Raw genomic sequence first — 26358 nt, forward strand, 5'->3', positions numbered from 1 at the left:
TTTACGTTGCCTAGATTTAAATTCTGGAAAAATATTAGGTTTGCAAAAAGTTGATTGCAATTTTATTGTATTTGAACTAGGATCATATTCGGTAAACAAATCGTCTCTAACAAGTCTTTGAATTGGTACGATCGATATTTTAGGTTGATCGTTTTCTACGGTATCTAACTTTTTGTTATTATCGCTTGTTATTTTTCCTCTTTCTCCAATATCCACGCCTAATAGTTTTGCCAAAGTATCTATATTTACAATTGTATCTGTTTCGTTTTTAGAATCTTGTACATGTGGTGTGGTTATTGCGGACGTTTCAGTTGTATCTTTAAATTTCGTATAGAAATCTTTATGTTTTAAACAATTTTGTTGTTTTCTCTTGACTGGTTTTCGATTTGTAATTCCTTTAATATTTTTTTCACGTATACTTATTTTAGACGTATTGCTTTGAAGTTTATTTATTTTATTTCCGGCATCTGTATCTGTAGATGTTATTGGAACTTCAGTTGAAGACGTTGATTGCTTGTTTAAATGTATATTATGGGAAATCGAATTTACTTTATTGTTCTTAATATTAGAATTACTGTTAACACTAGAATTTATGGATTCTTCTACACTTTGTTCTTCATCAGCGTCAAAATGACTTTGAGAATTATTTTTATTGTTGTTGTTATTTCTATTATTATTATTATTTTTATTATAAAATTGGTTATTTCCTTTATTATTATGATTCCCCCAATTATACTTCGGATAAGCGCTTCTTTTAAAATTGTTATTATTATTATAATTTTTAAATCGATTATAATTCCAAATGCGATTATTATTATTTGAATTATGTTGATAACGATTGTTGAAGTTAAATCGGTTATTATTTTGTTTATACCCGTTATACTGAAAATTTAAAAAAAAATAATATATTATAAATATAGAATAATTAATATAGTGTTAAATATAAGACTATAACAAAGATAAATATCAAATTATTTATGAAAACGTTTAAAATCTATAAAATAATAATTATAAAAAATTCACTCGAATAAAAAACTATAAGCCATAAGCTTGCATGATATCTGCAAATATGTATAATAAATTGAATCTTACCGTTAAATTTTTAATACAGATTTTAAAAAAAAAAGTTATTTATACAAAACATATACGTTTATTAAAATCATAAAATTAAGATAATTATATTTGATTGGATATATACACAAAAGTAAATCTTCTTTACTCTCAAACTATATTCAAAAAAATCTTGAAACTACAAATATATTAGTAATATATTATTATTATATATATTCTTAAAGTATATAAATTATAATATAGTATAATAATTTAATAATCAGATATTAATACTATGTGACAAAAAGAAGTGTTTTTTTTTTGTAGTTCTTCAAGAATTTAAAGTTAAACGATATGTATGCATCTGAATGAAATTTGTTTCACGAAAAGGAAATCCAATTCTCCTATTGAGATGCCCCGTAGTGATATCAGTTTTATGGTATCAGTCTTATCACTTACAGGTTATAGATAAGGTAACCATGCTAGAAGATTGAATCTCCCATTCAAACATATCTGTCGCAGTTGTGGGGAAGACGATGAATCTACTAGTTCGTACCTCTTATCTATTTTGCTTTTACCCAGCTCATACATGGCTACGACTCAACACTTTACGGGTTCCCTTCCTTGAGAATTTAGATCAAGTACAAGACCTCCCACTAAACAAGATTCTAAGCTTCGCCCAATGTTCTAAGTGGTTTTAAACTCTGCGTTTCTACATTATACGGAAAAACAATGGACCAATAGGCCTTAGTGAATCCCTTAAGAATCGCCGATATAACTTAACCTAATCTAAGGTTAATATTCGGTTGTAGAACTAAAATTTACAAAACAATTTTTTCCTTGACATCTAGAAAATTTTTTTAATTTAAGATACGAATGTAAAGATACATTCTATCTTTACACAAATTAAGGATCATGTAGTATATTTAAAAACTTTATGGCGATAAATGTACGAATTTGACAAGAAAAAACATTTTTCTGTTTATGGTGAAAGAAATTTAATACAATTTCTCACAGATCGTTTTTCAACAAAAAATTGTCATGAAGAACTATAACATGTAATCAAGATTTTGCAAAGACACTGAAGATGGGGTAGAAAACAGTTTTATTCCACTTCACAAATATATTATTAAAAAAGTGAACTAAATATGGTTGCAGAGTCTTTTAATCCTATATTTGTTCAGTTAAGAAACTAGAGATTGTATGTGTTCAGATTCTGAATATAATAATTAAAAAAGTAAAATTATTGAAATTATTGAATAACTAAGACTTTGTCAAATTCTTATGGAATTTTGGTTAAGTTAAATTTCATTTAAAAAGATTAATATTCTTAAAATGTTATAACTGTTATGAAATTTGAGACTTTGTTATTCAGTCCCCTTGAAGAGTTCCCTCATTAATATGTGTAATATGTGTAAAATATTTAACTAAAAAATTATTACAATAAACAAAATATATAACATTTTTTAATTCTAAAATCTAAAAACATAAAATACCTACTCGTAATAATAAAACTTATCTATTTAAATTAAAGAAGATTAGTTATTAAAGATTTTTACCGGATTTTTATAGTAACCGTTTGGATTGTATTTGAAGTTGTTGTTACGATATGGGTAGTTCCTTATTCCATTTCTGAAAAACAAAGAGTAAAATTAATTATACAAATATTTTACATAGGTTTATATATATATATATATATATATATATATATATATTTATAGGCTTATAAATATAGGTTTATATATTTAAATATAACTTAGTATAAATAATTTATATGCTGATGTATGCAGCGATACCGCTGATTAGCGTGGATTGCTTAATATAACCTATGTTCGATGTTCGAGCAGATCTATGTTGCAAGAAACGAGAAAAGAATTACAATATACGAATAAAAAGAAGAGGGTTGTTTAAGATAAGAAATGGATGAGAGGTCAATAGTGTCTAGCGGGTCTTAGTGTACTTTGACTTTTGACATACATTGTAAAATATAGTAATAAATCAGATGTTTGATTTTAGATTAAAATAATTCACTACATGGGTTAGGAAATAGATTCGATGAGAGATTAGGAATGTGAAGAAGGTTATTTAAGATAAGATTTGGATGAGGGGTTTATAATGTGTAGCGGGCCTTAGTGTACTTTGATTTTTGTAATACGTTGTAAACTTCATTAATAAATTAGGTTTCTAAATTTAGATTACAATATATCACTATATGGGTTAGAAAATGGATTATGTAGAAGATTATAACTGCGGGGAAGGTTTTTTGGAATAAGGAAGGGATGCAGGGTTTATAAAGACTTTTAAAACACATTAAATTTAAGTAAATTAAAATATCTAAAATTTATTATAATCTTTTACTTATTTATGGATGTTTAAACCCTTATTTAGAATTCTTTCCAATCTCTTCGATTTAGTTTTTTTTCGAGATTTAAGAGCATATTTTAACGTGTTAGTTTTTGAATCAATTTGGATCCAAAAACGTCTACCAATATAAAGAGCATTTCAATAAGTTAAACTATATATCAAAAACTATATACAAAAGAATATTATGTATTTTGGACATAGCATAATTATTCAGGCATAAATAGCGAACAGTAATACTATTGGCTTCATTAATAATATGCCTTACAGTATGAAAAATGTGTGTATTACACGTTAGTCAAACTTAAGTGTAACAAGAAATTACTATTCATTTCTATATCATACAGTAAATTACAATTTAATCTTTTAAAACTATTTCTATAAAATTTAAAAGATTTGAAATTTAAACAAAACTTTATATATCAATATAAAAATATATATATATAATGATATATAAATATCAGTCCATATACATGCCTTAGACAAGCAAAATAATTAAACTGTAATTTAAGTGTCTTGAAAAATATTTAATTTTACATTTGTCTCTTAAATGTTATTTTACTCTTTCCATTTTATTATTCCAAAATTGCCAAGTCAAAATACTTTTACAAAATTTGAAAATTATTTCAAGCTGTTGCACATCCACCCATATACACTCACCCACAAAGTTATCTCAAGAAAAACTTATTACACACTTCTAAAACATATTATCGTGTAGAACAAGGAGTATTACAGTGCGTATGAGCAACAATTAGTTCGACTACAAACCACGCTACTAATACGCACTGCTTAAGGCACCTGCGAAGAACTGTTCAGTAAGTTGGCATTGTAATTTCGTTGTTTTGTTGCTTAGAAGAGTTAAATGTGTTCATATTTATGAGTCTCGTAAAACTCAATGATATACGAAATGGATATAAGAAAAAGTAAATGCTACATTTTTACTTCTCTAAGTTAACAAAGTGCTACGCCAGCCACCAAGGTAAATACCTAAACTTTGCACACTAACTTAAGTAATGGCAGCATTAAGATGAAAAAATTAACTTCGTAGCGTTTACTTCAATTTTGTTAAAATTTTAATTTCCATTGTCATTTTGGCTGACACTTAAGACAACATTTTACTTTTCTGAAATATTTTACTTTGTTACCAAAATATTTGCGAAGTACTCATTTCATTTGAAAATAAATTTTTCCTTAACTTCTTTAGTTTGTTCTCAAGTAGTAGCTTACGTTTTATTACAACCCATGCAGCACGTTTCTTCCAAAGATATTTTATTTAATAACTTCTGTAGTCACGTAGATTTTTTTCAAGACTTTTTAATTGACTCAATACTAATATTGTCACAATACATACATATATATAGAAGTATACTCTAAAATATCTTGCAAGAAAAAGTTCATTAGTTTGCTTATTTTGCATTTCGACATTAATTTTAAATATAATACAAAAAGAAAAAAATTAAATCAAAAACCACAGACCCTTCACAAGGTGTCAATATACAAGGCTTTCCAGCTTTGGGAAGTTCATTATGAACATGTCACATTTTCCTACGCTCTTTGCGTGTTTCCGGCACTAATTTTTCTTTATCAAACGGAAAAAGTATATTGCAAAGAATCCTTTTTTCACTCATCACTACATAAATTTCGAAGACTTTTTGGTTACGTTTCTTGCATATTAATTTTGCAAATTATTATGAATTTAAAATAGGCCGAGATTTTCTCTATAGTACTTTAAAAATCTAAAGAAAAGGTGCCAGATGATTTTTAAACTTTATGACTGGCAGAAGAAACTTCTCATCATTTACATTTGCAGATAAATAACCTTAAAATATGGATTATTAAATATTGATATCATTTTATATAATGAATTGTATAAATATTATAGTCTTTGTTATTTGGTAATAAATGAATTATGAAGTGCAGAATGTTTTAATTTTATCACTGGTGACAAGTTTGTAGTCAAAGTTTGTAGTAGTCAAAGAATATTAAAATGGATCGACATTCAGTTACTTTCTAAATAAAAAATTTGTACAAGGATGCTTACTTTGTACAAGCAAGCTTATTTTTTTGAAAATAAACTATAATTTTATTTAACATCTCTGCATTTTTATTAAAGAGAAAAGTGCATTAGTCAAAGAATGTCGAAATTGTCCGACATTCAGTTCTATTCTTATTAAAACTGTAGACGAGGATGCCTGCGGATTTATATAAAAAAAATTCATTTTATATAAAATTAATAACATATACAACTAATAATATATAAAAATAATAAAATAGTCTTGCCTTTATTTTAATAATAAATTGAAGATTAAACTACTAGAAGATTCTTCTACTTAAAAATAAATTTAGATTTATTTCAATATTTAATTGACATCACTAGAACAAAAGTACTAATGTAATACACTTTGTATTAAATGAAAAGTAAATTACTGTGGTAGTTAGTCTAAATCACCAACACACTTGTACACTCTGCTCTATTGTGAAATTCGCTCTTGACTTACTACGTGGCAGAGCTATAGAACTATTTAATTATTTTTCATAAAATATAATTTATAATAATTACAGTTATATAACTGTAAGAATAAGTCCGATACTTATATATGGTTGATCGTACGATAACATAACTTCTAGTTGGGAGGAATCGACATATGAATATATTTCTCTTAGAATATAACTTTAAAATTTTTATAAACTCATCAAAAATATATGACAAAATTAACTAAGAGATCTATTTAGTATTCCTGGAATAAACATGCATTACTAAATTCCTAATCAGTATAGCATTTTGAAATCTTGCCAATAGTATCTTCTTAGCTAATATTAGAATCTTAATGAGGGTGTTCAAAAGCATCGCATTCGAGTTTTTTGTGTACCAGGTTATATTAACATTTCCACCACTAATACTGGCGATATGGCGGTAAAATCAGGTCTAACCACATATATTCCTTATAGAAAATAAGTTGTAGTTATGCCTTTAACGAGACTATAGTAGCTTATAAAAAATTTGAAAGAAAAAGCAACGCGAGATGGAAAAAAGATCGCAATCTGTTGTAATCTGATAGTTTAAATCAACGATGAACAAATCAACAATACATAAGAAGTAGAACTACTAAATCTGTACTTGTCTAATAAAAACAATGTCAAAAATTTCTAACACATTCAGAGTATACGGAATTATTAAATAAAACACAATATAAACATCAAGTAATTGAAATTTATTTTGTAGACTTGAAAGTAGGCTCCATCGAATGTAATATATATATAGCGACGCTTGATACAACTCTTTATATATTACATATTACGTTGTTGATTGAATCCAGAGAAGTGGTTCTTAAATTATTCTGAATTTCTTTTTTATGACTGTCATTCCTTCGAAACGCGTTTCTCAAAGTAATAATCAGTTACATGGTGCTATACCATGTGAATATAGTGTTTTGTTGATCACGTTTATTGAATTTTGTCTGTAATATTTGTACAACGTTGATTGTATGCAATCGTACAACACTCAGAAGTATCATTGCATAAACAACTGGTTTTAATACCAGATCGTGAAAAAATTATGGCGATATTTTTGATAAATGCTATTCAAATTATAAACTTCGCATAAATTTCATAGAAAAGGTAGAACACCTTAAGACTTTTATTACAACTGCGATAACGAAAAAAAAGAACAGCACATATTATCTAAATTATCACAGCATTGTTTTAATAACTTAAAAACAATTTGATCTGAACATGCTCTTGGCTATCCAGTGTTGCTTAGCGTGGGTACCTGCCTTGAAGGCTTAAGATCACTGTGCTTTCAAAAATACATGTATTAAAGTAATGCGCCGCTAAAAGCCCCATTGGAAATTTCGTGACCGCCGTGGAACCAGATTCACATCCCGGTTAGGTGTCGAAAGTGGGGACACTCACTTACTACCATGCACACTTCAACAAGTCTCGGCATAGCGCCGGGATTTTAGTCGCCTTTTACGATAGGCAAGCCCTACCTCGGGAATATTCTAACCCCTTACCCGCAGAGGGGACATGCTCTTAAGATAGTCTATCGAAATTTGTTGGTTTATTAAAATACATTTGGTTTTTTTTTTTTGGGGTCATGGATTACAAGTGCAAAATTAATTTAAAATATTGAGGAAAATGAAATTAAGTGACTTTTAATACATGAAGAAATATTTTCTGAAGATTGCAAAAATAATTTTCATAAATAATACCCGAGAAATAAAAGAACTTGACAGTTTTGTATTGTAATTAATTCAGAGCAACATTTTTAATTAGTTAAAGTTATTTAAATAAAAAAATTCTTAGCTAAGATTAAGATTTGTGGTTGTATATATTAACATATTTTACAGACATTTTTTATTTATATTCAAGCAGAGAAATTTTCACCTTTCCTTCTTTTTTTTATTACAAAATATACTTATATATTTTTTGAAGTTTGGGCGATAAATTTTAAATCTCCTGCAGTAAACCTTGCTCTTGCCGTGCTGCATTACGCATCCTTGTTAGGTGTGGCAGGACTTGGTAAAATTTGTTGCCTTACTAATAGGGGCCAAATTGAAGCAGAAAATTTTAAGAATTGTTGCACGTTCGTTGATTACATTAATTATTCCTTTATTATTGTTTTATTCGGAGTTTGCCAAAGGAGGAACGAATTTGAAGACAAAAACGTGGTACACATAAAACTTTGCTTGAGGGAAAGAAGACGTTTGTGATTTCATATAATATTTATTGCAATTATAATTATGTCCTTATAAACTAATTAAAATGAAGATGTAAAGTATCTCATACATATTTTTTCAAAGATATTTATAAACAATTTCATAAATTTGTATCAATTTAAATCAATTTGAAACATAAACTTACACTATATATGTATATTAATTTATCATTATGCAGTGTACATTGCAGTTCATTGTGGACTTGTTGGCCCAGCCCATAATTTGTATGCAGAATTCAAACTTGATTAAAGCATTAATCGCATTTGAATGAGCCACAAACCTGTAGATAGAGCCAAGGCAATATCTGATTAAACTACTTTCAAAATTTATTTTATTTTTAATTTAAGAAAACATAGAAATATAATGAATTTCTTAAGGTGGGGATGTAGCTCAGATGGTAGAGCGCTCGCTTAGCATGTGAGAGGTACGGGGATCGATGCCCCGCATCTCCAAAACTTATTTTTCTTCAACCCTTTTTTGTGCTTTCAACAAACTCAATTATGGTATATACCATGTTATTGTTATAATTTTTCACTTGTTTTGTTCTTTTAGACAAATTACAAACAACGTAAAACACTTAAAACAATTAAAAACATAAAAAGCCATAAATTTTGGCCAAAATGCTGTCGTCAAAAAAGTTTTCCACACTAAAAATTTTACTATAGGAGAGTCACCCACATTGTTTATTTTAGTGAGATGTATCATCATGTCTAGAGAAAATGTTTACAACTCTTTTTCGGTTTCCTGTTAGTGTGTTTAATTGAATAAATATTGTTTCTATTTTTTTTTTTGTTTTGGATATCCTTAAAATTATTTAAATTTTATAGTAGTTTTGAATAACGGATATTATTTAGCAGAGTAATTCATTTTTTTTATATTATTCTTAATAATATGACATATTTATTTATATTAATATAATGCTCAGACGTTATTTGATAGACAGACTAACCGAATGGTTTACTATATCTAAGTATGATAATAATTCTGAGTTGTATTTTTCTGCATTTAGAATGCAGATATTATTTAACGTCGAAGAAATCAACAGTAGCTCAATGTTGTATAGAATTCTGAGTTTATTTAACACAATTTTTATATATGAGTAATTGTTGCTTTTCAACTATACCAAATTTAGCACCTCTTCGGCTCATATTGCATCGTCACTGACAATTAAACTGCAGATTTGAGACATATACTTTTGAATATTTGATTTATCAATTAACAAATACGGATAGATTTAGAATGCAGAAATTATTTTAATTTAAAGCAATCTGCTCAAGACTTAAGCAATCTGCCAGTTCAAGACTGTATGGTTTTCTGAGGTTTTCGAACATGTTTTTTAAAATAAGTAACTGGTGCTCTTTAACAATAGCAACTTTACTATCTCCACTTGCATCATAATAGTAATAACATGTTATGAAGCATATATAATTTTGTAAGCTATCATTTTTTCTAAATTGATAGGATATAAAGATATAAAGATTATTTTAAGTATAATGTCCATATAAGGAAACTCGTTATAATCGATTTAATGCGTTTTTGAAGGTAGACATGATAATATTTAAGTTATGACAAACACTCAAAATAAAAGGTTTAGTGAGTTTACTGAATAAAAACTAATACAATACAACTTCATAACAGATAACTGACGAGTAATATGGTAAGTTGTGTGGAAATCATTCTTGTTAATATCTCACAGTGACCAGGTGCTTTTTAATACTTATTCAATAAAAAATTTTTTATTTATATTATTATTAAGCCTTGCTTGGCGTCGTGATTTCAAGCTGCCTCTATAATATTAAAAAAATAGTTGTCATGCCGTATTATGATATTGCTATGTCACAACAACGACAGTTATGATGAAAGACTATTTTCTTAATATAAACTATTGTTTTCAATAGAAAGGTTTCGAATAGTAGTGAATTGCAACAACAAAACTGTATTATTATTACTTAATTGAATATTTGACTGACCATAAAACTGTTTCGAATACTGCCAAAAACTCATAATCAATGTTCTTTTTTGGATTTATTTCTTATATTTAATTAAAATATAAGTATTAAAGTACATCTTTTTTTTTTTTTTTTGGAACATTTTTGAACCGAAATTTTTGAAAATCAATTTCAATCAAGTATAGTTTGACTATTATTACTTTTTGTTACTACATTATATATTTTATAATTTTTTCAGTAGCTTCATAATTCTATCAGTGTTAGAACTTCTGTAGATTCTCAGCAAAAAACTTGGCCAAGTTATTTTAAGCGGCTCTTCATTCAACGACAAAGGCAAAAATAAATGGTAGTCAGATGGTACAAGATCCAGTGTATAGCGAAGTTTGACATCGAAATTTTGGTTACCGTGTTGAGTGAACTATTCTCGGGTCAAACGTTAACTCACAGCATCCTCACCGTAAACTGTGTACATTCTTCTCGAGATATTTCAATTATTTTCAAAACAATAAAACTTTTTACATAAGAGACGATTCATACAACTGTCTTCAATAAAAAATATATCCTGTATTGTCATCTTGTAAATATGTGTTTATTTGACATAATTGGATTAGCGTGTCTAGATATATGGATAGCAACACCTTTTAGTGACAAAAATACATGGATACTTTTTAATATAACTAATTATAAGATAGTACACTAGGAACCGCCTAATATTTAACGGGAACCAAAATTTAACGTAACGTTTGCCCGTAATATTTGTTACAGAAATCTATAGGAGAGTTACTATCAAACACATGAATTCTTTACTGTCTACTTTTTAAGTATTTGAGCTAGGAAAGTGACATCCTAAAAAATTTTAACATTTAGAAAATTTGAAAAATATCTGTAAAATATGTATTAATTTTAGATTATTATGAAAACAGTGCTGTTATGCTTTATTGCATTTACATATATTGACAACGAAACCTAACAAAATTAAAATAAGTCTTAAGAAACAAATAGCATTTTAATTTCATTAATTTCTTTCACAGATACTTAGCAACTTACTAAGAAGATTTATCTGACTAATAAATTCTAACTCCTTTCTCGATTTACAGAACTGAACCATTTTTTACTAACAGGCCGTGTACAAATTTTATGTGGGAAACAACTGTCGATATGTGTTGAGTACGGCAGCAAACATGCCACAATGCGACTGGTGAGCCACTCATGCCATGCCATGCACAATGAATGCTTTCGATTACAACATTTACTCGGCATCTATTGTTGAAGGAGTAGTTGATTTTGTTGTTATTTTACAACGACACAGGATACAATATGCGGTTTGAGTTGCTTGTTTGCTTGGTAATAAAGTATCAAACACACACAAACAGCGCATGAAATACATTTACAACAAGAACAAGAATACGCAAACAACGGAAATGGTAGTTTTATTGTTTTTCGTTGTGTTGTTTTTGTTCTGTATGCTCCTGGGGAATATTTTGATTTCTTCTTCTTGCTAAGATTCACATACGTACGGTGTGGCGCAACATTCCAGCCTCAAGAGTTCAACATTAGTTGTTTTTGTAAAATAAAACGTCTCTAATGTTTTCACTTAAAAATTAAAACAAAAGCTGTCGTCATAAATAGCACGTCATGTTTCATTATCAAAGTCCATGGTAGCATGATATTGCGAAGCTCTTGGTTGCTGCTGCTGCTGCATATTTTATATGGTAAACAAACTTAACTCCTCCAGCAATTTTAAAATATCTTTTTTCTTTTCTGTTTAATTGCTTAACAGCCAAGTTGTAAATGAAAAGTAAGTAAACAAACATTGGCATATTGTGCTGATTTATGTATGGCGTTAGGGGGGTTTGGGGTGATTCGGTGGCATATCATGAAAATCAAATTACGCGGGTTGATTTCTGTGTGTAGCAAAGTAAAAATAAAAAGAAGGATATGTGCTAATAAAATGATGAATAAGGAGATATCTGTATCAATGCATATGCAGAAAGGACGCATTTTAAAAGGAAGTTGCAATGGGTTGCCAGGTCAGTTTAAAAAGTGTACTACCTTAAAAATTTTTAGTAGCAGATTTTTTAATATATTATAAAAAATAAATTTAATAAAATTTAAATAAAGTGATGGATTTGAACATTTATGAAGATGGAAATAATGTTAGAACTTAAAAAAACTTCCTTACTGTGACATTTAAAGACGTTTTTGCAATTGTGGAGGATTGCTCTATTAAGTTTAAATACAAATGTGTTTTAATGTCAATATATTTGTATATTCGCAAGAGATGTTTTGACGAAGGACTAATATAAAGTATTCGGTACATTACTTTATTCGCTATTCTAATATTGCCAAAACCCTTAAATAATGAAAACATCATCATTGTATCATCCTCCTCAACCACATTTAATGAAAGAATAAAAATTTTGACAGCTTTCTCCTCATTCTAAATACAAATTTAAATGCAGAATAATTATTGTTAACGGGTCAAATACCTTAAAATGACCTATATTGAATCTAGAGTTTTGAACTACATAATAGATTTATCAATAATAACCTTAACTTGTGCACTTCAAGAGGCTTACTGAATGAATAACACAATGTATCTCAAATATCTTACATTATATCATTGAATATAAGACATATCATACCTACAAAATATTTAAACTTTATTAATTTATATATTTTTGAGAATAAAGTATGGTAAAAGTTTTGTGAAAGCTTGTGAAAGTTCTTGTAGTGTCGTGAACACAATGTTGGACACCATATAAACAGTTTATTTTCTTGACGAGTATAAAAATGTGCCGATTCAATGACAATTGTCTTTTTCTGTCCGTTTTTACTACTAATATTTTTTTCTGCATTGGAAATAGTATAAAAACAGAGATTATATGGATAGAAAGTAGATAAGGACATAGTAAACAATTAATTTTTAATGTAATTTTCTGCATAAAAGATATTAAACAGAGCTAAAGTAAACCATAATTTTTAATATTTGTTTTTATTTTTAGTACCGAAAATTTATATTGATATTTTTGCTTATAAAATGTGGTAACTCTTTATTTTTCAAAAAAATACATTCTTCTGGTTGTGATTAAATGAGAAGTGTAAGTTGGAAACATTTGAATATTCATTATTCAAGCGTATACAAAATTTGTAAAAAAGTGGTAAAAGTACTGTCGTCTGCGGAATTTTCATATGTCTACTTTACTGTGCTATCACATTAATCAAAGTAAAGACGTTGCTTAAATTGAAGTGAACAAACGTAATATACAAATTTATTGATTAAGTAAAAAAAAATATGTTCTTCTATATTTTTCCTAAAATCTTAGTCTTACTTTACACAATGATTTCGGTAAAATAGTTATGGAGATGCGGGGCATCGATCCCCGTACCTCTCACATGCTAAGCGAGCGCTCTACCATCTGAGCTACATCCCCAGTTATTTAAACTTAACGAATTAAAACAACAAACGGTATCGCCCAAAAGTGTAGTAGAAAAGTGAAAGGCCAGTGGTAAACAAGTTTGGTTTTAAAGAAGAAAACTAGGCCAGCTTGGCTCATGTTAAAGCTTGGCTCATTAAAATGCATTGTAAGCAATGAAAAGAAATCAAAAATTTGTTCATTTGCTTAAGTTTTAACCGTAAGCGGCTCAATGGTCTAGGGGTATGATTCTCGCTTTGGGTGCGAGAGGTCCCGGGTTCAAATCCCGGTTGAGCCCTGTTAAATTTTTTTAGCCACGATTTAATACGGCTTAGTCAACCATTTATTATGCTTCAACAAACTTCAATTATTCGAAATTTTGTTTATATTTTTATTAAGTTTGTTTAAAAAACAAAAAACTTTATAAATTCAAACTAAGTTCTTGAAAAATTTATAAACAACCACCGCCATAATAAAGACACAATCGTTTTCTTATTTTCTATTTGTTTTTCAAACAAACAATAAAATATTGGCACATTAATGTTTAGTCAGACGTAAAATTACTTTTAAGTCTTTTTCCTACGCCTGGATTGCAGGCAAGGGAGCCAAGAATACCATGCCAAATAGCACTTTCAGTGGCAATCCCACGGAAAGAGAAAAGTTTTTAAATAATGCAAAGAAATTTTCCTACATTCGTGTATAATTTTCCGGGCATTAATCCGCTTTTTAGCAGGCAATGACGGTATCAAGTATCCAAAAAATTTAACTTGCATTCAGAATACTTGTAATCGAAAAATACAAATCGAGGCAATGTGAGGCAAATTAGTGCAAATCTCAGTTATTTAAGGAAATATATTTTCATTAAAATACGATCTTTACTTTAGGTGTAAAATCAAACAATTATAATTTCTTCTTCAACTCCTCCTCTTGTTATCAGCAAATGCCTGAAAAGCCATGCCAATCATCATAATTTGTTGCTCATTTATCTGCAACGACATTATCGAGTGCTCATCATTGCCGTCGTGTGTCTATTTTTTCTTAAGCCGTCATAATGCTCAATAATGAAAAATGAAATTTTTATTATAAATTGACAAATATAAAGTTTGGAGCTTCAGCATGAAGTGAAAGAATATGACTAAGTCTGTGAACAATAATAAAAAGTTTATGCAGAAGAGTGTTTCCAATTTAATTAAAAAATAAACTTTCAATTGCCAGATGTGCATAAGAGGATTTTATATACAAATACATTTTGAGATAATTAATAAGTTCTGAGTATCATTTGGAAAAAAAAAATATTTATATTACTATTCAATCATTTGACTTTTTTTATATTGAAAATGTTTCTTCAGTAGATTTCTTGAAAAAATGTATAATTAAATTACTGTTGTTAAAAATATTCCTCTTATTTTTCTGTTTACACTGCAGAATTTATACATTTAAGTTGAGTTGGATAAATTCGCATAAAGTTAGAAAGCACACAGCCAAATGCAAAAATTATTGAAGATACAACAAATATGCAACAACAAAGCTGTTGTTGTCTCGTATATTATAGGAGCTTATAAGTCTAGATTTATTTAAAACTAACTAACTAATTATTGACTTAGTTATAAAGACTTTACCAAGAAAAAAGTAAATCTAATTATCAAGGAGAATGTTTTTAATATTTAACTTAAAATTTTTAGTATATAATGTTGTTTTTCTATTTTGAATCATGATTATGTACTTTTAAAATAATCCAATAATGTTGTGAAAGAAAGTTTTATTTCTCTAATCACCAACCAACAGTTAATCCCTTATAGTATCAATCAATAATATATTTGAATCTATGGATTGGTAAATATAAAAAAAGTAGAGGCGATTCCCGAGCATGCCAATTTGACAGCAGATTTTAGTAGAGTTAATTATTTTTATTAACTCTTCCCACTGTGCTATATGCCAATATAGCTTACATTTTGCGATATCAAGGTTAAAATTTTTTTAAACTTTTAATATTGATTTCGCTAGCAAAAACTATAGAAGTCATCTACTAGATATTGGTGATTTTTGATGTAAAAATTAATTTTATATTCGATATATTAAAAACTAACTTTATTTAATATAGTAAAAAAATTGGTTCAAAATAATTGTCTTTACTACAATCCGTTGTCAAATGGGTGTTCTCGGCAAAAAGTAATCAAGCCAAAAAGTAGAATACGGAGTAATAAATTTTAAAGCATTTCTCTCCTGTATTTGTATTTCTATAATGTATTAATTAAATAAAATAAGCAATAATGATGTGATTAGCAATTTAGGAGCTTTGGTATGGCTCCTTAGTGCTTTACTTTGTATTTTATATACATTACTAATGTAACGATTCTCAAGTTACTTTTATATGCTATATATATTAATACATATTAATATACAAATAATTTTATTATAAAGTTATTTATAAGTTATTTCATAAATTCATATAACATAGTAAAAATAATATATTTAGATATATGAATATTAACTTCCAATAGAACACAAGTTTAAAATGTATTGTATTATGTATTATGTAAATGTGTTTTTTGTTCATTATGATAATTAACGCAATTTCGATTTAATTTACAAGATATTTATTATTTTTACAAGAATACAAGAATTCACCTATAGCCAAATATAAGAATATACCTATATATATACAATATACATATATGTTCAAATTAATTGACGAAATTGGTTGATAACGATATAATAAATCTAATTTTAATATTAATAACAGATAAAATATCTGTTTTATTCTAAAATTCTAAAGCACCTATTTATTTCCTGTTTGGGCGGAAATTTTTTAGAATATTTCCAGTAGATCAGGAATATAAGTAATAAAAATAGAAATCGTTAATCAAAAAAGCAATTACCTAATTTTTATGTTTCAAAGCTCAAGGAATGACAGAGTTCAAACCAACAAAATTTCCAAAGATCCCAGCCGATAAATATCTGGCGATATTCGAAACAAGTGTGTGTTAAGGCAAAAAATAGTGTGTTTACACAATTATCTACTCTAAATGACATTAAATTCTCTTTTTTGATTTTTCAATGATATTATATTAATTTGGGACTGTTAAACTCAAATCTGCAACTCGTTTTTCGCTTAGGCATCAGGATCTCTGGCAATAACAGGCTAAACTTCAAAAATTAAGATTTTAAGAGGTAAATAAAAATTTTTCGCGGAATTCGAAAGTGATACGAATTTCTTGTCTTAAGTTAAATTGTTATGAATAACTTAAAAATCATTTTTGTATTAGACATCCTTTTGAAAATTCTGTTCTTTCTGTTCTGTTCTTAAAATCAATTTGTAGAAAAAAGAACTTTTAAGAAATGTTTAAAAAATCGAACTTCGAAATTTTAAGAAAGCGCTTTATTCAAAGCAAGAAACGAAATTCACATCTCTTAAAATAATAATTTTAATTGCCCTTAATATATTTATTTTAGAACTTTAACCCATTATCACTACAGACGTCGAGGATGTCGAGGAGCAAAATAAGCCTGATGTATAAGGTTAACATTTTAAAATTAAGTCTAAATAAAGAACTAATGAAGATATATGAACAATTAAGATCAGTTGATATTTAAAGATTAATTTACTTAAAATTTGATTGAGTGTTTAAATAATAACTTATAAACGAATAATAAGTCAGTTTTTATTAATTATTTATATATTTTTATTTTTTATTAATATTGAAAGACTGATTAAATTTGATTAAATAAATTTAATTTTAATTTTAATGTATATAATTTTAATGTATATTTAATGTATATAAATTTTAATTTTATAATTTTTTTTTTATTAAATTGGTATTACGACCAAAATGCAATTAGCTTTTATATTTGTTACTGGGCTTAAATCGTTTAAGAAATATTTTTTATTAAATAAAATAAAGGATTACACTTTTTAAACTGTGTTAAATATTTACTTATATTTTAATTTTGTATAAAAATTAAAATTTAATTAAAATATATTTAGTTATATTTTAATTTTTATACAAAATTTTTTATTTTATTTAAAAAAAAAACCTTTTTATAATTCATGTGTTTAATAAACGACATAAGACCAATTTTTTATTTTATTTAAAAAAACATTTTTTTAATTTATGTGTTAAATAAACGACATAAGCCCAATATAAAAACTTATTTTTTTTGTGATAAAAATAATTTTTATTTTTTTTTATAATAAAAATAATATTTATAAAGAATAATGAAGTAAGAAATAAATTACTTCATTAGACAAAAATCAAAAATTTTTATTTTTATTTATATTCAAAGAAAAATTCAGAGTAACCTGATAGAAGAATATTAACTAAACAATTATCAAAATAGTCATAATTAATAGTTACTAATTAATTTTTTTTATTATTTATTTTTAACACAAACTCACCTTGTATTACTAAAAGAATCTTCAGTGAAGTCTTCTAAAACACTATCATCAATAGAACACATGCAGTTTTACCGAAATCTCTAATCACAGTTTAACTAAAAATACTTTTATGACAATAAAGGTATATATTCTTACACGAAACGTAATATCAGTAAATATCAGTCTATAAAAGTCTAGCGAAAAAAAATCAGTCCAATGAGCAATTTAATTGCAATGCGAAATATTCACTTCATCACAAAACTTATTTTTAATTCTTAATCGAAAACTAATTTCAGTCACATGTTACCACTTAAGACTAAATCACTAAATTATTTACGATTTCATCATATATGTATGTGCCAACATTAGCGAATTAACTAACCGCAATGGCCACACATAAGTCCGACTTCAAAAAAAAAGGACATCAAAAAAATTAACACTCACTTAAATAACCATTAACTTAGTCTGATTTAAGAGTTTGGGGTAAATTCTCACTGTGAATAAAAACGTTCACACTTCAGTTTGCTACGCACATACACTGTCACGCATGCATATGGCGAATGTTTCACAGCAATTTAATTCGAGTGTGTCATGACTAGCAGCGATGTCAAAGGCGATGATAGCACAGCGCGCCTACAGCAACCGGAAACGGATTCGCACAATGATAACGTTGACAACGACATGACCAGGAAATTGTAAATTTTTTATTCTTTATTTTTCTGTAACTTCTCCCAAAAGACCAAAAATGGTTCAACTGATATACTGTGTACCGACAGTACACAACACAAACTGTTGTGTTGTTAACAACCAACAACCAACAACCGATTTGGAAGCTGTCGTGCGATGAAATGCCAGTTCACAAAATACTAAACATTGGTCAAACCTACAAAGCAAAAGGCTGCTTGCTTACTAAATAGATTCGCACGAAAGAAGAAGCCGTTCAACAGCACTGAGAGACAACAAGGATCTATATAAAATGTAACAACATAAGCAATAATAATGCAAGGAACACCAGCAAAGCACAGCACAGCACAGCACAGTACATTATAGTACCAACAGTACCACCAACAACACAACAAAACAAAAATCAACAACAAGCACACAATAACTGCAATAGCGAAAGCTATAAAAACAACAACAACTGCACATACAACAACCACACAGCAACAGTAATCAAAATATATAATATGCCATATACCGACGAGCTAAACCCTCCTTAAAAGCGAAAAAGTATAAAACAAAAACAATATTATAAATGAAAAAAAAAAAAAACAAAAACAAAAAAAAGAACAACAAAAATCAAAACAATGCAAAATAAAACGAAACGTTACGACTTGGTAGTTTATAGTGGGTGGTGGTTGGGGAAACATGAGAGACAACAACGAAATGGCAAGAGTGAGCAATGTACGTTCTTCATTTATATGTATAAACAGCAGAAAAATATAAATACTCCACACCAACAAAAACACGTGCTGCTGTTCCAATTAAAGTGGGGTATAAGGTATAATGTATAAATTTGTTATTGTAATCAAATTTGCAACACGTGCACATGCATAGCAGCTACACAACCTTAAGAGAGCAAAATAACTGAGAGCATTAAAATAAACATGCCTCGGAATTGATACCAATTTTTCCCGCCAAATTTTTGTATGTAATGAATGAAGTTTCCTTTGGAAATAGTGAAAAGCGCATGACTTGCATGTATTGTGGGTACGAAAAAGCTACTTACGAGTGAATTAACATTTTAGTTTCATATAAAAATTCTTTGACGAAGGTCCTACCAAAATTATTAACGTTTCTATTTAATATATGATAAAATAATATTACGAAAAATTAAAGTTGTGTAAAATAAAATAGAATAATTGTTTAAAAAAATACAAATAAATAAATGATTGATTATTAATATAAATTAATTTACTTCAATTTCTTAAGGGTTCAGTTTTAGAAATTTTTTATTTAATAAATAAATAATATATAATTGAACGGGCTTATTGCGTACCGTATCGGTGAAAATAAAAAATATTTTTTAAAAGTAAATTAAAAAAGTTTTTTTTTAATTAATATTGACAAATTAGCCCATTCAAAAATTTAATTTATATATTTTTTAAATTTCGTCATTAAAATAATAAATTATAAACAAATAATTTATAATAATAAATAAAGTAAAATAGTTGTAAAACTAAATATTATATTTGTATAATACATAAATACAATATATAAATAAATATATATATAAATATATATATATATATAAATATATATATATATATAAATATATATATATATATATAAATATATATATATATAAATAAATATGTATATAAATAAAAAAAATGAAATGTTTCAATTATTTTAGTTATTAAAATATTAAAATTATTTGGAAATCTAATTATATTAATTGTTACAAATATAAAAGAACAGAACACTCGTAAATAGTTTTAGGTTAAGAAAAACATTTTTGATTATTAATAAAAATAATTTAAAACAGATAAAAAGATTTGTAACCAAAATTATATGTATATTTTTTAAAATATATTATTTTTACATTAACCACGTAAATTTTTCATAATTCTTGTTATAGCCAGCGATGTAAAATAAAACATTATGCAATCCAGTCATTTATTTCTTTTAGTTATATTTTTATTTAAAGCATATATCTTTCACTTTTCTAAAGAATTCTTCTCTTTTCATCGCTGAAATACTGTACAGTCCAAACGCCGTCAAAATTTTGATGATGTTTTGGTTTGATCGAGTGTTCAATGAACGAACACTGTTTATATCTTTCACTTTTCTAAAGAATTCTTCAATTTTCTTCGCTGAAATACTGTGCAGTCCAAACGCCGTCAAAATTTTGATGATGTTTTGGTTTGATTGAGTGTTCAATGAACGACTAACTGGTAAAGGATACGATTGTGATTAATAAAAAAAACCACATGTAAGGTGTGATTATCGGGTTATAAACATCACATAACTTTTTAAATTCTATGACTGTAAATCAAAACTTTTCGGGGGAGTTATTATCTTAGTAACAATAAAAACTGATTCTGTATAAACATTGAATAAAGTCATGATAAAAATATTATTTTAAGTATTTATATTCGTCTTTGACAAATGATACTGCATCGTTCAATATGTGACAGTCCAACATTTTTACAGACTTGGTTAAAAAAACTATGTTGATGAATATATTTATCATTTCTTAAACATTTATTTAAGAATAGTTGTAAATAAAACAAGACCTTTTGTAAAAAATTCATAATTTTAGAATAGTATTATAAAGATTTAATACACAATATATCACAAGTGAGTGAAGTTATTTATTTTTAACTAGTCAAGTTTTGTAAAACTAGAGATCTATATATCGGTTTCTTAATAAGAGCAAGAAATTTGTTTCATAAGTACATAATTTCGGTTTCTTAGTAAAAGTTATAAGTTTACTACATCTGCATGAAATTGTTTCTTTTTGAAATAACTATATTTTATATTAAAAGTAAATTAATAAATTTATAAATAACATTTAAAAATCATTATGACATCATAAAAAATAATATTCTACAAATATTAAATTGATTTGTTAGAAAATCTGTATATAACGATATATCGATGAAATTATTTTATTTTTTATATATCGCAAACATTTTTATTATTTATTAAAATATTTAAAAATAAATTAAATAAAATTTTACATTTTGCAACAATGTATGCATACATACAAAACAATAAGTAGAGCATATAATATAATAACAAAACAATATAATAAATATCATAATAAACATAATTTAAAAAACAACAAAACTTTATACAATATCGATAAAACTTTACGAATATTACACCTTTGTTCTATAAACAAATTAAATTCTTCTGATATTAATCAAATTGAATAGATTTAATTTAGTGAACATAAAAAAAATCTTGCCGCTTACTTTCCCAAGCTTGGAAATAGTGTTACTTTATTAAATATAAATAATATTATTTATAAAATATAAATGTTAAATTTTATATATAAAATATAAATGTTAAATATTCTTAATAAAATATTCAGCGAAAATGTTACAACAAATGGAGCTTTATTCACAAAAATTCCAACTAATATATCAGGCTATATGGCAGCTAGCTACATTGAAATCTGAACCGTAGTTCAGATATGCAACATTTACTAAATGTATTTTATACTTTTGCAAATAAATAAATTTGCGTTACGGACAAGCTTCAGAATTATGCTTTTATACGACATCTGTAATTATATCAAATTCCGGTTACATTTCTGATATAAAGTTTAATCAAAAACACAGAAATATTTCTATGTTTTTAGTAAGAAAATTTATAACGTCAATCGGGCACAAATATTTTCCTAATTAAAAATTTTTTCTTTTAAAAGCACGTATTTGAGGAATATGCTTACATATATATGCATATTTTATAGGGTCTCGGAAGTCTGCTTAAAAAATTAAAAATATTTCGTAAAATTAATGTTGTTTTTAAATTCTTTAAAAGAAAATTAGAAGAGATTAATAAGTGTATAGCATACTTAAGTGATTCAAACATGATTACTTAAAAAAAAAAAATAAATAAATTTTTAGTGTTTTTAGTAAAAATTAAATATTGTTATAAATTACTGATATCATTTTTAAGTTGTTGAGAATCAAAATTTTGTTAAACAAAATTTTTATGTGTTTTAATCCTTTAATCAACAAATAAATTGTAATTTATAATTAGGAAATATTAACAAAATTAATATTGTAAAATCTGACTATAATTGTTTATGTAAATTATAAATATTTTTAAAACATTAATAGGCAAATAACGATATATTGCAGTAAAATAATTTATAAGTTATGTACATATAGCGCTAATGGTACTTTTTTCTTATTTTTAACTGGTTCTATAGTAAATATTTGTATTTCTATTAAAATATCTAATCCAAACAAAACATCGTAAGATTTTGATATATAAAAAAATAAGATTAAAATAAATACGGTTTTCTTAAAAACCTTAAAAAAAAGACTAAATTAGAAACAATAATTTTTAAACGCATATGATAAAATTTATACAATAAAAGAACAACAAAAGAGTTAGGGATAAGTCCCATTTGAAACATTAAGGTATTTATGACTCCTGTTTCTCAAGTACACTCCATCTTGATTAAAAATGAAAATATATCTCTTTTTTCGTATGGATTTTTGATTCTTATACATTATATTGATAAACACAGACATGCGATAAACAACCGGTAACGACCAATAAAGTTAAAGTTGAAGATATTTTATTATGGTTTTATAAATATTAACACACTTACTTAACATAACACACCATTAGAAAGGAATTGTAAAAATTTATCTTGACGTAAGACTACTATATAATTTCTTTGACAAAACAAAAAAATTTTTAAACATGTTTAATTATTTGCTTACATTTTCATTGTCTGTATCAGAGTCTAAAACCGTGCTCTATAATACAACTTCCAATGTTTTCCAAAACGATACGACTATTATGTATTAAATAGAGTACATAACTGCGAAATAAAATTTAGTGCATTGCGGTGAATTTCGATATATAACAGTGCATAGGGACTGAAAAGGTTTGAAAATCTCTGTTCTACACAAATACGTATATATAATGGATAACTGCTAAGTATATACCTTTTTGTTTTGGCGTTTCTCCGGTGACTAGCCTTAACTGTGTCCGTTTATTGTCATTAGGCAATACACCGAGGGCATAGGTCGATAAACAAGTATGTGGTTATGCAGCCATGACAGTGACAAAGCTCCAATTAGCAGATAACAGGAGGTTTGGACACACAAATAGACTAATTCAGATTAATATGAACAATTTTAATAAACTCAAGATATAGAAAGTAAATAAGTAATATACAATATAAAATAAGCTAGTAAAGTAATATACTTTTTGCATGTTACTATAATAAAGCAAAGTAATCAAAACTTGCATTTGTTAATCATATTTGTATTATTATAATTATGTATATATATCTATGTAGATATATATGAAGTACTAGTTTCTATTTTATTCCTACTTTCTAAGTTTTCAACGATTTCTTTTCTACTCCCTTTCTAGCAAGTCTGTATTTGCCGACTTTATAAATGCATATTAAGTCGAGTGTTAATAATGCTTTCCCAAATGAATTCCTTCAGAATATACTCATATCGGCTTACAAAAGGTGCCCGTCTGTGTGTTTTTTATAAATTAACACATTTTTTCAAATCTTCTGCCATACACTACGAAAGTGAGGGGATAAATTTGGGTTGCCATTGTTTTCGAGGCGCAATTTTTCATGGTTAAAATAAGGTGAAAGTTTGCAGATAATTTTATTATTCAAAATGGTGTCTTTTCTTAAGATTTGTTTGATACTTTTGGGCAGGAATATATTTTTTTATGCGTTGCAATGTCAGTAAATTGCAGTACTACTAACTCACACCAAAAATTTTTCTGAATAAAAAAAATTAATCTTAGAAGAATATTTAGATTTGAAAAAGTCTCGACGTTTATTTATTTCCGCATTCCCAGCTAATGCTTATATTTCATCTTATTGTTATACTTCAACGGAAGTTGATTTTATTTTGCATTTGTCTCAAGACGGGAGTATAGGCATTTGGTCACATAAGTTTGAGGATCTAATTTGGTGGAGACTTTGAAAAAGGAAAAATTTTATTTTTGCTTGGTTTGCTTTTAAATATTTTAATTTAGCAACATAATTAAAGAGAAAGGATATCCGCGATTTTTCATTTTCTTAATAAACAGAGCAACAGAATTGAAATAGTGAAAGATGACAGCATTCTGCATTTTATAAGATAAGTTGAAAATTATGAAGTAGGAGTAGGAAAACAGTGTTTGTTGATTTTTAATTTACGAATGCGGTTTTTGAAAGCAAATTAAACATAAGGTAAAGAATTTTAAATTTGTTTAAAAACAATTTCAGAAAGACTTGAATTATATTGAGGAAATGAAAAAAGTATCTGTATCATTTGCAGAAAGTAAGTATACTTCTATTAACAATAAAAGATTCTAGCGTCACGTAGTGTTAACGTCAATTGGGTAAGAAATGAAAAATAAAAACTCTCGGAAAATCTATTGAAAAAGTTTGACAGTAGCTATTCAAACGGAAACTCCTTGCAAATAAAAGAACACAAAGCAGGAAAAAAAATGGGCAAAAAATTGGAAAAAAGACAACAGCAGCGCAAGTTGGGAACAATAAAAATGCAAACCATTTTCTAACACCCACAATAACACCTTTATCAAGTGGGCTTATAGGCGCTTACTTATGCTGGCCAACAAATGCCAGTGGCCAAGGTTGAAAATTTATGTGTTAATTTTGATTCCCACTTTAGGTATTTCTTTTTTCTTTCGGTTGGAAAAACAAAATTTTTCAAAAGGGCGGTTGTTGAGTTGAGGAAATTTTCAAATTGAGGTTGACGTCGAAAAAAGAAATAAAACTCATTTTTCTTAAAATATGAACAAAAGGTGCAAATGAAAGTTGAATTATGTCAAGATAGTTAAACCGAATAATATATATATAAAATAGCATAATAAATACGATAATAATAACAACAAATTTTTTTCTACATCACAAAAAAAACACACTTTTAAATTTTGTTGGAGCAGTTGAGAATTGGATGGAATAACCTAGACTTTTCTTAAGGACTATATGGTAGACAATTACTTACAAATTTAAAATAATATTCAGTTATTATATAATATACAAACATTAAAAATTTGAGATATACATATTATATAGTCTGTTTCCTAATAAAATGACATATATTACGGTGAGTCCTTGTTCTAATGAAAAAAAAATCGATTGAATATATTAGGGAGTGTCTCTTCCATATAAACCGAAATACAAGATATCAAAATAAAACACCATAAATTTGAGTTTTAATATCGAAAAATATTAGGTAGTTCACTTCTGAGAGCATTTGTAAAATATAGATTACGTGAAATCCTTGCGTCAGGTAATAAGGTATTTATAGTCTTTAATTGAAAAAAAAAAAAACCAATTGAACAATAATTTTCAAATCGATTAAAATAAAAAATTCGATTAGGTATAAAATCAAACTATATTTAACGAATTACAGGGTTAGGCGATGAAAGTGTTAAAATGAATAAAATGTTTGTGTATAGTACCGTAAATCATTATAATGGTACAGGCAGCGTCGTCAAGCGCTATGGTGGTGAACGAAAAAAACAACAACATCATCTCAAATGTTTCGGAAAGTAAAGGCTCGACTTAAACGAAATCCACGTCGTAGTGGTAAGTAAATGGCCAAAGAACGAAAAATATCGCAGTGAAGCATCCGACGCATATTCCAAAATAAGCTTAAGGTAAAGCCTTAAAAGTTCCAAATGGCACAGGATCTTATACAAAAGCAACAAAAAATTAGACTCGAAAGAGCAAATTGTTCTTTGATAAGAAAGAACAGTTTATAAACTGTTCTCAAAATGATCGTGTTTACTTAACTAAACGTACTACCGAA

At 26.9% G+C, this 26358-nt stretch overlaps 1 protein-coding gene and 3 non-coding genes across 4 annotated transcripts in view; 2 read left to right on the forward strand and 2 right to left on the reverse strand.

Annotated features, from left to right (window-relative positions):
- Nucleotides 1–26358, reverse strand: part of LOC119675775 (probable serine/threonine-protein kinase clkA) — a 33930-nt gene that overhangs the window by 713 nt on the left and 6859 nt on the right. Inside the window, exons 2-3 of the mRNA XM_038086984.1 lie at nt 2610–2682; nt 6–882 (exon numbers count right to left, since the gene is read on the reverse strand). Of these exons, the coding sequence (XP_037942912.1) occupies nt 6–882; nt 2610–2682 (950 nt within the window). The remainder of the gene's footprint in view (nt 1–5; nt 883–2609; nt 2683–26358) is intronic.
- Nucleotides 8509–8581, forward strand: Trnaa-agc. The gene has a single exon. It is a non-coding gene; the product is annotated as a tRNA-Ala (tRNA).
- On the reverse strand, nt 13440–13512 carry Trnaa-agc. Its single transcript has one exon. It is a non-coding gene; the product is annotated as a tRNA-Ala (tRNA).
- Trnap-ugg lies at nt 13721–13792 on the forward strand. The gene has a single exon. It is a non-coding gene; the product is annotated as a tRNA-Pro (tRNA).

The sequence above is a fragment of the Teleopsis dalmanni genome, chromosome 2 (assembly GCF_002237135.1).
Source record: "Teleopsis dalmanni isolate 2A chromosome 2, ASM223713v2, whole genome shotgun sequence".
Lineage (NCBI taxonomy): Eukaryota > Metazoa > Arthropoda > Insecta > Diptera > Diopsidae > Teleopsis > Teleopsis dalmanni.